Source organism: Octopus bimaculoides, chromosome 1 (genome assembly GCF_001194135.2).
Source record: "Octopus bimaculoides isolate UCB-OBI-ISO-001 chromosome 1, ASM119413v2, whole genome shotgun sequence".
Classification (NCBI taxonomy): Eukaryota; Metazoa; Mollusca; class Cephalopoda; order Octopoda; family Octopodidae; genus Octopus; species Octopus bimaculoides.
Genome location: NC_068981.1, coordinates 3,029,729 through 3,043,863, shown reverse-complemented (window position 1 = coordinate 3,043,863; position 14,135 = coordinate 3,029,729). Strand labels below are relative to the sequence as shown.

The window sequence follows — 14,135 nt, the reverse complement described above, 5'->3', positions numbered from 1 at the left end:
ATATATATATATATATATAAAGAATAAGGAGAAAATGGAGAAATAATTAATAAAATATTTATTAATTATAAAATATGACAGTATCTTGACAGCTGTTTCGATTCAGTAATCTTTAGATAATTAATTTATAAAATTAAAATCATTATAAGATGAATCTCTTCAGAGGTAGTAAAGATATACCGATTAGAAATACATGTTAACGGTTTGTAGCCGTTATCTCAACATGTATTTCTAATCGGTATATCTAAGTGAAACAACAGGTCAGCAGCAATCGCCTTCATAAAATAAAAGTAACATAATGTTTGGTAGTAGTTGGCTAAACTCGGCAATGAAATGAAACTCTAAGATCTTTTTTTTCTCCTCGAAACTGAAAGTTTATTTTGAAATTGCTCGTGTATAGAAAAAATGGTTGCTTTTGTTACGCGGCAAGAATCTGTGAGAATTGCAGACAACATCATTTACATTGATGAAGTGATTGAAGGAAATAATTTCATCCGGTATATTTATAGGCAATCTTTCGTTTTGACTCATATTTATACGATGAACAATGAAAGCACAATTAATTCTTTTGCATCGTTGGGATTAATTCATAATTAACCAGCGGTATGGCTGTAACGAACCAATACGTTTGGTTAATAACCATACATTACCAGTATTATCCCAGTTATTATATTTTACTTTATCATTTAAAAAAATTAAATTGTAATAAATCAAAAACATTTTTTTAAAAATCGATTTTACAATTACCAATTTGTTGCATCACTTTTATTTCTTTTTAAGTAAAGCAATTCTTCTCTTCCGTCATTGCCAACTTTCTGTCATATTACGATCTCTGACGACTTCAGTAGTTTCACTTTCGGAATCATAAAATGAAACATCGCCTTAGATAATATCCCAGGTTGTCTCTGATAGTGTAGATATGTTTACGATAGGCTGCTTCCACCCAAGGAATCAACGCTAGCTAATTATAGAAGACTCCAATAAATTTTAAATGACAACACTACTAGTAATTAACAATTTATCACCGTTTAAATAAAAAAAATAAATTCGTTTCAGTTATATATTTAAATATCTCTTAAAAATGAACCCGGTTTTATATTTATAGAAGAATTATTTATATGTCACCGGTTATCAGGAAGTTGTAAATCAGACCAACTTTTTAAATACATTTATTATGAGTTTTCTTTCAGGTATGTTATTTGTCTGTTCCGTTCCCAGATTTCTATTTTAACCAATATTTCGGTTTACTTAAAAGAATACATCGCAACAACAAATATCCAATGTGCTAAAATATATTTTAGAGGCGTAAAATCTTCATTGTCACCTTTCGGAGTTTTGTTTTACTTTCGCCGCGGACAGATGTTCAGTAATGTTTTTGTGTGAAAAAGGATCGTATTAAAACTGACGCAAGGACTTTGTCTTATTTCGTTATCTAAACGACAAAAACAACAACAACAACGTGCAAAAACATGTTAAGGTTCATAACCCAAAACGTTGCCTGGCATACTTTTAATATCTTTCTATTTTTCACAGGCATAACTACATATTAGTGCCCCTCGACCTTGTCTTCCCTCATAGCTTTCTGAAAAATGCATATTTTAAAATGAAATTTTGCATAGCTCCGTTTCGGAGAGCATAAATTAGAATTATGCTATTCAAAATTAAACATCTTGCGGAAATACGTTTTTGAGATGGTAGATTATGTAATGTTAATGTTTCAGATGTATACATGTATATGCGCACATCTCTCTCTCTCTCTAATTATATATATATATATATATATATATATATATATATATATATAAATATAAACGACAAGAAAACAGGAATTACGTAATTAAATGCATTATCATACAGCTGTTTCTGCTTTGAAAAGTAGTGCACTTACTATTGAGAGAAAGAAGATAGTTTCCTTTACCTAAGTTACCGAATTGGTAGTGTAGGAGCATGTTCTAAAAGTTGCTAGAATAAGAACCGGCTGAGCAAAGCTCAGAGAGCTATCATCGTTGTTTGTAACAAAGGATCTCTCTCTAAAAGTGAAAAGCAGAGTGTACGATGCCTATGCATGAAGTTATGCTACATGGTAGTGAAACATGGGCTGTGAATGTAGTGGACATGTGAAGGCTTGAAAGAAATGAAGCCAGTTATGCTCCACAGGATGTGCAGTGTCAGTGTGCATGTACAACTGTAAATATGTTAGAGCCTGGACAGTTCCCTGGCTGGCCATCTCTATGTCAACCATCTAACCCATGCCAGCATGGAAAACAGACGTTAAACGATGATGATGATGATGGTGATGAAGCATCAGATGTAGTAAGCAAGGCAGAAGACTGCATTGGTAAGGTCATGTAATGCACATGGATGTAGACAGCTGCATTAAAAAAGTGCTAATATCTAAATGTAGAGGGAAACTGTGGAAGAGAAAGCTGTGAGACAAAATGGTGGAAAATGACCTTCAGATGTTGAGCCTCACAGGGCAGATGAGAAGGACCATAAAGGCACTCACCCTATCCAATTCCTTGTGCACCTCACTATTTAGAACCTCCCTGTAACTTGGGTGTACCCCACCTCATCACATCATCGCCATCTTATCACCATCCTCTTTCTCTCTCCAAGATCTCAGTGAAATTTGAACTCAGAACATATATACGAATGAAATAATGCTAAGCATTTTCTCCAGCATGCTAACAATTCTGCCAGCTCACTTCCTTAATAATAATAATAATAATCCTTTCTATCGTAGGCACAAGGCCTGAAATTTGGAGGAGGAGAATAGTTGATTACATTGACCCTAGTACTCACCTGGTATTTATTTTATTAACCCCAAAAGGATGACAGGTAAAGTCGGTCTTGGTGGAATTTGAACCCAGAATGTAGTGATGGATGAAATACCGCTAAGCATTTTGTCCAGTTTGCTAACGGTTCTGCCTGCTCGTTGCCTTTATGATAATAACAACAATAATAATAATTTCACATTTTGGCACAAGGCCAGCTATTTCGAGGGAGCAGGTAGGCAATTATGTTGACCCCAATGCTCGACTGGTATTTATTTTATCGTCTCTGAAAGCATAAAAGCTGAAGTGAACTGCAGTGGAATTTGAACTCAGAATGTGAAGACGGGTGAAATGCCATGAAGCATTTTGTCCAGTGTGCTAAAGATTTTGCCAGCTGGCCACCATCATCATCATCATCATCATCATCATCATCATCATCATCATCATCATCATTTAACGTCCGCTTTCCATGCTAGCATGGGTTGGAAAATTTGACTGAGGACTGGTGAAACCAGATGGGATCACTAGGCTCCAATCTGATTTGGCAAGGTTTCTACAGCTGGATGCCCTTCCTAATGCCAACCACTCTGAGAGAGTAGTAGGTGCTTTTTACGTGCCACCAATGTGCGAGCCAGTCAGGTGGCACTGGCAACGACTATGCTTGAAAGGTAGTTTTTATGTGCACCCAGCCCAGGAGCCAGTCAGGTGGCACTAGCATTGACCACACTCAAATGGAGCTTTTTACGTGCCACTGGCACGCAAGCCAGTCAGGCGGCACTGGCATCACGCCTTTTATTATACTTTTTGCTTATGGAAATTCATAGAGGTTCTTGCTCTGACAAAAAGGAAAAGAAATATTCTTTTTTAGTTCATCTTTTAGTAACTGCGGTAAGGCAAACCCACAACCCATTACAGGGCTTCTGAGACTGGTGATAGGGAAGGAAGATGGTATCCTCAAACTGAGGAGCTGGCTCGAATGCTTGACAGTTACTGATTATCCTTAGACCAACCCTGGTTAAGCTGACCTATGATTATTTCTGCCATGGTTGTCCTACCTTTTAGTACATCCAGGATAACACTGGCCAATCTATCCGTTCGTCCTTTTTTAAAGTTGGATTTGAATTTAGGAAATTTCACTGTTATTTCTATCAAAACAAGCATTGCAGCTCCCCCTTGTTGGTTCATTAATATTCAAGTGTTTACTGCTGGCTGTTTTGACTGTTTAACTGCACTTGAAAGTAGAGGAGTGTTAGTCTATTGTTTATTTTTGTCTAATTTATTTCCAATTGGGAAAAAAAAAATCTAGTCCAGTGGTTCTTAACCTGTTTTTTTTTTTGTAGCACCCCACTCCTTTAAGTTGTTATGCTTATCACCCAGCTAAGTGGTGAGTGAGGTATCATGACTAAACATCATCATTATCATCATTTAGTGTCCGTTTTCCATGCTGGTATGGGTCAGACGATTTGGAACTGATAAGCTGGAGAGCTGTACTAGGCACCAGTCTGATTTGGCTTGGTCTCTACAGCTGGACACTCTTCCTAATGCCAACCACTCCAAGCGTGTAGTGGGTGCATTTTACATTGGATGGCATTATTTTGGATATAATCTAAGATGTCTGAGTGAGTAACAACAGCACCATCTTAGAGTTCCATTGTGAGTCTGAAGAGATGCTGCCTGAGGATCCAATTAGGGCAGGGGTCACCAAACATTTTTCGTGGTGGGCCAGATAACTGAGAAAAGGATGAACGCAGGCTGCAGAACCATTTTGTTCAATACAGTGAATACACAAAAAATAAAGACAACCAACGTATTTATTTACCAAAAAGTTATCAAAGAAAGTGACATTAGCAAAAAATTAGTTATACCACACCCAGTGTGCACATATCTGAATCTCACAACCTTAGCAGCAAAAATGGTTTGTGAGATTTGTGAAACTGGTGTTTAGCTTTTAAGATATCATCAATATTTGCTTTGGAATTGCTGCATCCAACCAAGAGAATTGCTTTGAAATGTTCATCAGTCAACCTCATTCGATGTGCTGACATCACTTTCTTCGTTTTTGAAAATGTCTGCTCACAGACATAAGTTGTTGCAAACACTGATGCCATACCAGAGGCAAATGAACTCTCATTGCAGGTATTTGTACAAAAGGTACAGTTCGGCGGTGGGCTGGATGAACTGTCCTCCTGGGCTTGATCTGGCCCACGGGCTCTTGTTTGGTGACTCCTGAGCTAGGGTGACAGCCTGTGTTGCATCTTGGTCATGGCAGATGAGGAAGTATTTCACAGAGATGGGAACTTACTTGGACACTGCCTAGAGAGGTTGTCTGGTAGGATCCAAGCAGCTATCAACAAATGCACAGCAATGATTACAGGAAAGCTCACCACTATCAATTCACCATGAAGAAAGTTCACTGTGAGGAAAGTTTACCACATGCACACACACACATACACAAACAAGGACACAAACACATGTGCACATAAGGATACACATCTTAGAAGAACAGAATGGAGTAGGTGGAGCAAGAACACACACAAAAACGAAAAGTGTTGCTGAAGAGGTCACAGATGTGTGACAAAAAATTTCTGGACAATAGACATGAGTTAAAAATAATAAAATAAGAACAGTAATAAACGAGTGAAGAAAAAATGTATAGTGTGTGGGTTTATTTGGCAAAAAAAGAAAAAGAAAAATGACCGTCCCAGAATACAACAATATCCATAGTATCTCACGATTAATAATTAAAAACTGTTTTATTGAAAAAAAAATGAAAGTAACGTGCAATCAGGAATGTTTCTTATGGTGAATTTTCCCTGCAGTGAACTGATGATGGTGAACTTACAGACATGCACTGCAGCAGTGCATGCCTCCTTACCTGACCTGGCGAGGAAAATTAGTGTTTGTGTTACAGTCTTTGCTAAAATATGTGTGTGTGTTTTTCCAGAAGAGAACTTTAGTTATGGTCAGGCTTGACATTTGTAGCAACTTTGAGGGTTCTAGTTCCATGTTGGTACATTGTTCAGGTTTAAGGCATTGGGATAGGATATTATTTTCTTGATATGTGTAATGATTGGATCTTTGTACTGTTGAAAGTCATGTAATTTCTATCTTATTGATTTCTAGGTGTTCTACGTAGCTGTCAACCCATAAGGTTCTATGCAGCAAAACAGCACCAGAAATTGGCTCCTGTAAGTTCATAATTTTTTCAAGGAAAACTATTAAAATGATAATTTCTTAAAAAATATTATTTATTTTTACAAACATTTCATTAATTTCTGGACAAACATCAACTTCTTGTTATATCAAGAGCCTTTTCTTAATCTATCCTCCTAAAATTTTGTGGGGGTGCATTTTGAACATCCTCCTGAAAAAATGAAACACTTCATTGTCAAAACAAATGAGTGTAGAAATATTTCTAAAATGATTTGAAACATTATTTGTCCATTATTAGATTTATCCTTAGCGGTATTTTGTCTGTCTTTACATTCTGAGTTCAAATTCCACCGAGGTCGACTTTGCCTTTCATCCTTTAGGGGTTGACAAATTAAGTACCAGTTGCGTATTGGGAGCAATTGACTGGCTCCCTCCCCAAAAATTTTGGGCCTTGTGCCTAGAGTAGGAAAGAATATTTGGTTCCAATCCGCCAAGGTCGACTTTGCCTTTCATCCTTTCAGGATTGATAAATTAAATACCAGTTCCATACTGGGGTCGATCTAATTGACTGGCCCGTACCTCCCCAAAAATTTGGGCCTTGTTCCTAGAATAGAAAAGATTATTGAATTTATCTGGTTTTATTGATGTACAAATATATTAATGATTATTATTATTATATCCGTGTTTGTTTTGATATTAAGACTGAAAAAAAATCAACCCTGCTTGTAAAAAATTTTGGATCTGGGTTTGCACCCCTGAAGCAAATTTCATTCCTGCACTTGTGGCTGAACCTGCTCAAAATCAAGCAGTCAATACCTGCAGGATAGACAGAATTCCAGAGGGAGGATTTCTGGGGAGGAAAGACAAAGTTCAAATCCTGCTGGGGTCAAATTTGCATTTAACTCCTCCAGGGTTGATAAAATAAATATCAGTTGAACATTGGGGTCGATGGCTTCAACTAAACCCCTCCCATCAAAATTACTAGCTTTGTACCATAATTAGAAAGAATTATTCTTATTATTGGCAGAATCAGTAGAGCACTGGATAAAATGCCTTGTGGTGTTTATCCCAGCACTTTATGTTCTGAGCTCAAATCCCACTAAAATAAACTTCGCCTTTCATCATTTGGGGTTCAAAAGAATAAAATACAGTCAAGTATTGGAGTAAATGGTACTGACCCCTCAAAATTGCTGGCCTTCAGCCAAATTTGAAACTGTTATCATCATCATCATCATCATCATCGTCATCGTCGTCGTCATTATTATCAAGATGGTGAGCTGGCAGAATCATTAGCACACCAGGCAAAATGCTTAGAGGTATTTCATCTGTCTACACTTTCTGGGTTCAAATTCCGCCAAGGTCAACTTTGCCTTTCATGCTTTCAGAGATCAATAAATTAAGTACTAGTTGAACACTGGGATTGATGTAATTGAAGAGCACCCCCACACCCAAAATTCCTGGTCTTGTGCCAAAATTTGAAACTATTGTTATTGTTATTATTATTATTATTATTCATCATTTAACGTCCGCTTTCCATGCTAGCATGGGTTGGACAATTTGACTGAGGACTGGTGAAACTGGATGGCAACACCAGGCTCCAATCTGATTTGGCAGAGTTTCTACAGCTGGATGCCCTTCCTAACGCCAACCAGTCAGAGAGTGTAGTGAGTGCTTTTACGTGCCACCGGCACGAAGGCCAGTCAGGAGGTACTGGCAACTGCCACGCTCGAAATGGTGTATTTTACGTGCCACCTGCACAGGAGCCAGTCCAGCGGGACTGGCAACGAACTCACTCGAAAGTCTTTTCACGTGCCACTGGCACAAGTGCCAGGAAGGCGACGTTGGTAATGGTCACGCTCAAATGGTGCTATTTACATGCCACCGGCACGAAAGCCAGACAGCTGGTGCTCTGGCAACGATCATGCTCGGACAGTGCTCTTAGTGATTTACTGGTACTGGTGCCATCACGATTTCGCTTTCGCTTGCCCCAACAGGTCTTCGCAAGCCGAGTTTAGTGTTCAATGAAGACGTTGGCATGGGTGCCAGTCTACAAATTTAGTTCGATTTCGATTTCACTTGCCTCAACAGGTCTTCGCAAGAGGAGTTTAGTGTCCAAAGAAGGAATGTTACACATTATTATTATTATTATTATTACGGTGATGAGCTGGCAGAATCCTTAGCATATCGGACAAAATGTTCAGTGGATTTTCTTGTGATTCTGTACATTCCGCATTCAAATTCTGCTGAGGTTGATTTTGCTTTTGTCCTTTTGGGGTCAATAAAATAAATCCCAGTTAACTAGAGATTGATGTAATCAACATACCCACTGCCCTGAAATTGCTGGCCTTGTACAGAATTTTGAAACCATTATTGCTGTTATTGTTGTTATTGTTATTAGTAGTTCTGTCTTGAAAATTTTATTTTTGCTTCTAAATGACTTTCTTTTTTAATCATTACTTATTTCTTTTATTTTAGGTTGAGAGCAAAATCATAGAAAAACTAGAGAAATACTTCAAGGTTTGTAAAACAATTTTGAGGACTTTATCTTACCTCTGAAATAGAATGGGGAAAAAGAAGTTTAAAACTACTTTGGAGTAAAGATTATTTGGCAACATAACATGGCAGTCCTGGTTTAGGACAAACGTTGCTGTAATTTAGTCCCAGGAGACATCGTCTCCAGTTGGCTATACGACACAATCTGTGTCCTTATATTTTCAAACAAGGGAATCAAGCACCCCCACTCAGCTCAAAACAATATCTATATATCGCGATTTCCAGGTTATTACAGATATTGTTTTGAGGTGAGTGGGGGTGCTAGATTCCCTTGTTGGAAAATATAAAGACACAACTGGAGATGATGTCTCCTGGGGCTAAATTACAGCAACATTCATCCTAAACCAGGAGTGCCATGTTATGTTGGCAAACAATCTTTACTCCAAAGTACTGTTGCTGAATATCTCTCGTTGTGAGATTTACAAATAGTAATTTTCTAAAACTACTTTGTTTTCAGGATTTCAAGATGTATATTGGAGAGATCCAGTGTGATTTTGTTCATTTTAAAAGTTTCAGGAGTTACATCTTGTGAGTGAAGAATTTGTAAATTGGTTCTGGCTCTGTACTTTGTCTTCAGGCAAACTATGACATCATTTTGTCTCAGTCTGTTTTGTCTCATTCATTAGTCAGAGGAAGTGACTGGCTCTCACAGATATATTGGATTCTCCTAGGATGAAATGTTAGCTGTTGGTGAGTAAATATAGGTCAGTAAGGAGAGAGTTTTGAGAGAAATATAGTCATGGGGTGGAAGGATTAGCATTCAGATTACTGTCAATTGTAATGCTTATTGATCCATGTTGTTTTGAATTAATCATGTATGAAATTGTTGCTCCAAGACTTTGATGTTGTGATTGTTTATTTTTAGAATAATATTGTAGGATAGGTATGAGAGGCCAGATTGAACATAAAACAGACAGAATATTTGAAGAGGATATGGTTAGTTTAAATGCTAAATTTTCTTTGTATGATTAACTTTATATGATATTGTCTCTTTTCTGCTTTCTAGCCTCAACACTTACAAGTTGTAAACGAAAGTTATATGCACAATGTACCTAAAGGTAAATATCCTCTCCCTCTCTTTGTCACCCTTTCATCACGTTGCATTACTTGTTTTAACTGTATTCATTCATATTACATCTGTTTTTTCATGCTACTTTTCTCATGTATTTTATTAGTCCCACCTGGCTGGCTCCCATGTAGGTGGCACTTAAAAAGCACCATTCAAGCGTAGTCATTGCCAGTACCGCCTGACTGGCCCCCGTGCTGGTGGCATATACAAAGCACCCACCACACCTTCGGAGTGGTTGGCGTTAGGAAGGGCATCCAGCTGTAGAAACCTTGCCAGATCAGATTGGAGCCTGGTGCAGCCACCTGGCTTGCCAGCCCTCAGTCAAATCGCCCAACCCATGCCAGCATAGAAAGCAGACGTTAAACGACAACGAAGAAGAAGAAGAAGGAACACCACCTTCCCCGAGTAATGGAAAACCTTCCTGCCAAATTTGGTACAAATTGATCCAGCAGTTTGGCTGTGCATAGAGGAGAAACACACACAGTGAATTTTTGTATTTGTTGTTGTGTGGTTGAAAATTTGAAACAAAGGCACACGTTTACCTCTGTGATGTTAATATAGAAAAACATGAACATACACACACACACGCTACCGTGCACAACACACATAAACACATTATGCATAGAAAGGGATTCCAGCATGGCCGCAGTGTAATGACTGAAACATGTAAAAGATAAACGATTGAACAATTCCATCAATCCACTGCCCTAGACCGTTTCCCTTCTTTCTTGACTTCAGAAGAATGAAAGGCAAAACACCCAATTGACCGCAGTGGGATTCGAACTTAGAATATAAAGAGGAGGAGCAAATATCCCATAGTCTTAAACTTTAACAACTCGACCACGTCGCTAACCTCATTAGATCCCATCTGTTAACTCAATTTGTTTTTGGTACGCATTGCAAAGTTCTTGAAGTAAAGTCGTGTGTTGAAACCTGTTGTTGTATCTTGGGAGGGATATTTTGCAACGCAACCGCTCTGTTTCTTTTTTCTTTATTATTATCATTAGTAAACTAATTAATTAATCGATTGCTTGACCAATCATTTAAACGGTCAGTTGGTTTGTCAATCCTTTCGTTTCTGTTCACGACTTCACCAATGACATTTTTTCATCTGTTCAAGTTATTATTTCCGAATTACCTCCCTTATAAAATGTGTTCTCTCCCTTTGATATATCTTGTTTTGTTGAATTTCAGTAAAACTCTTGTTAAATAAACTGGGTCTCTTAAACAATAAGAGAATTCTTAATGCAAAAAAAGTTTTTATGTAAATATTGGCCATTATAACATAACTCCATCCTTCAAAAATTCCATGCTCCTGACGTGCCTATATTCACGCATCATTTCTGTGGTTCTTTTTATGTTCACTTTTCTGTCTTATTTTGTGTACCTGAAATTCTTTCTCAACTTTTATTGCTGTCTTTCTCTACATTCTGTCCCCTCTTTTTTCTTTTCCAACGACTTGAGCATTATATACAATTAGCTCATGATTATTATTTAGAAGTCGAAGGCGCGAGCTTGCAGAACCGTTAAGCACGCCAGACAAAATGGCATTCGCCCATCTTCGTGTTCTGAGCTCAAATTCTGCTGAGATCGATATTCCCTTTCATCCTTTCGGTGTCGATAAAATAATTGCCAGTCAAGTACTGGAGTCAATTTAATCGACTTCCCCTCCCCCCAGAAACTGTTGGCCTTTGCTAAAATTTAAAACCGTTATTGCGAAGACGGCGAGCTGGCAAAATCGTTAGCATGCCGAACTAAACGCTTAGCGATATTTCGTCCTTCTTGCCTTTCATCCTTTTGGGGTCGATAAAATATGTAGCAGTTGAATACTGAGGTCGATGTAATCGATTCATCCCATGACGGCCTTGTGTCAAAATTTGAAACCATTAATTATTATTGCGAAGGCGGCTAGCTGGCAGAATCGTCAGCATGCCAGACAAAATGCTTAGCAGCATTTCCCCTTTTACTTTCCGCTGAGATCGACTTTACCTCTTTTCCTTTCGGAGTCGATGAAATAAGTATCAGGAAATTTCGGGCCTCGTGCCTTCAGTAGAAATGGTTATTGGTACTTTTTGGTTATCTCACCCTACTGAAAATATTGGGTTATCACCGTTTTGGTAGAAATATCGGTACTTTTGGATATTTCCCTCAACTAGAAAAAAATTGTTTAACCCTCAATAAAACAAAAAAAGCAAAAGTGAAAGGATGAAACATCTAATTGAATCTGATATTTTTATAACAAATCATATAAATCTGAAAAGATTAATAAACATGAAAACTGAAAAAATTAAGCATTTTACTGAATCTGATAACATTTTTATAACAAATCAGAAATGAGGAAGGCCAAACGTCAATAATGTGTTGAAGTATTAAGTCAAAAGGATTTAATCCAATCTCTTTGTCGCTACATAAACTCAATTTTTTAGTGGGGAGATAACCCAGTTTTTTGATGGGGGTGAGATAACCAAAAATGTAGTGGATTACTATTTTTGTTTGCTCAGTCTATTTCTTTTGGGCTGGAGTTTTTTCTTTTTCTTTTCCTGTCAAAATATTTGATAAAAAGTTGCGTCCCTTTACGTTGTTCAAATTCTGTCGTCAACTTTTTTTTATTTTTATGGGACTCAATAAAATAACCACAAGTGAATTAGTGACGTCTGTTTAATCGACTTTTTCTGCCTCTAAAATTTGTCGCTTTGTGATTATGTTATAAATCTATTTAAAACCATGAAAGATTTACCCTATTATTCAATTTGTTTGAAATTTCTTTTGTTGTTATGTACAATATGGAATTCTAAGAAACCTACTTCTCATGCCCTCAGCAACATGACTCAGCTTTTCCAACTAAGTTGAGAATTTTGATTAAAATCCTTTCTTATAATTCCCAAATTTTTCCTTTATTTACCTTACTAGTTGATTTGCAATTAAAACTAATCTGTTTTTCTTGATCATTCTGTCCCAAATTAAGATATCAAACACTTAACAGAAAAATGTTGCAAACAAAAACTTTCTTGATATTCTGACTAAGTCTAAATTACCTCATTAAAGACACTAATACACTTGAATCTACCCAACTTTTACGTTGCTTTCGTATTAAAATCTGACAAAATAACTTTTACGAACTAAAAGAGAAAAAATCTGGTTACATTTTTATTGAGTCATTTCCTTGCAGCTGTTTTATTTTGTCTCCTCTTCTCTTTTCAGGACCAAACTATAAGCATCTCTCTAAATGTTGAATTAATATTTCATTTTTTACTTGTGACAAGTGGACATCCGTCAAGCTGAATCTATATCAGAGATTCCATTTATGTTTGTTGCCATTTTAGTTCATGTTCATTGCTAATGGAGGTGTTGTGCTTACATTACAAACCAATAGATAGAATTTTGTGTTAAAAAAAACACCATTAGATGGAAAAAAATATCAATGGCTGCCTGTAGTGCAAACATGGCAGTGTGGTTAAGAAGGTCACTTTACAGCTACAAGGCCTTAAGTTTAGTCCCACTGTGCCATACCTTGGGCAAGTATCTTGTGTGATAGCCTTGTGAGCAAATTTGATAGACAGAAACTGTATAGAAGCCCTTTGAATGTGTGTGTGTGTGTGTATTTGTGTCTGAATTTGTCTTTGTCCCATAGCTTGACATCTGGTGTTGGTTTGTTTACATCTCGCTGACTTAGTGGTTCAGCAAAAGAGACTGATAAAATAAATACCAGACTAAAGAAATAAGTATCGGAGCAAGGGGCAACCTGTTCAACTAAACCCTTCAGTGCAGTGCTCCAGCATGGTCACAGCCCAATGAGTGATACACATATATTCCAAGTCAGAAAGTAGAATGCTGGGTTTGTCCCTGCCCCATGGATTGTAAAAATTGAAGGGTGCTCATGGGGCTTGAACTCATCTTCTGTAACTATGACAGATGTTCTACCATTATACCAAAGTAATTCTTTAAATTTTCTCCATCTGTTTTAGAAGCTTTGAGAGATTATGCAATAATTCATTTTTCACCATGACACTTGAAGAAGCTTTATCTACTTTGTGTTCCACCATTAGAATAGATGTATTTCATGTCTTGGAGTCTTTTTAATTCTTATGCCATAAACAACAACTCAATATATTTTAGTTTTGATTTGAAAATGTATTTCAAAAATCTGAAAATATATATTTATTTTTTAACGTTTTTTTTTCATTAATTTTTTTCAAGGATCTGAAACTCATTTCAAAGTTGTACTTGTGTCACATGACTTCAATGGTATTGGTCTGGTTCAGGTCAGTCTAAATCCGTCAATTTTTTGTATGTACGTGAGTATGAGTGTGAGTGAGTGTGTGTGTGTGTGTGTGTGTGTGTATGCATGCAGGAGTGCTTGTGTATAAGACGATGTGAATGTGTGGTGTGTGTGCTGGTGTGGTTGAGAAGCTTGTTTCCCAAACATATAGTCTTGGGTTCAGTCTCACTGTACAACACCTCAGGCAAATGTTATCTCCTATAGCCAGGGTCAATCAAAGCCTTGCATGTGTTTTTGGTTGAAGGAAGCTAAAGGAAGGTCATTGTATATATATATATATATATATATATATATATATATATATATA

General features: G+C 37.1%; 1 protein-coding gene across 1 annotated transcript in view; it reads left to right on the top strand.

The window, feature by feature from the left end:
* Nucleotides 1-14,135, top strand: part of LOC106880095 (DNA-binding transcriptional regulator BolA) — a 32,547-nt gene that overhangs the window by 11,903 nt on the left and 6,509 nt on the right. Inside the window, exons 3-6 of the mRNA XM_014929912.2 lie at nucleotides 5,898-5,962; nucleotides 8,403-8,444; nucleotides 9,487-9,538; nucleotides 13,747-13,811. Of these exons, the coding sequence (XP_014785398.1) occupies nucleotides 5,898-5,962; nucleotides 8,403-8,444; nucleotides 9,487-9,538; nucleotides 13,747-13,811 (224 nt within the window). The remainder of the gene's footprint in view (nucleotides 1-5,897; nucleotides 5,963-8,402; nucleotides 8,445-9,486; nucleotides 9,539-13,746; nucleotides 13,812-14,135) is intronic.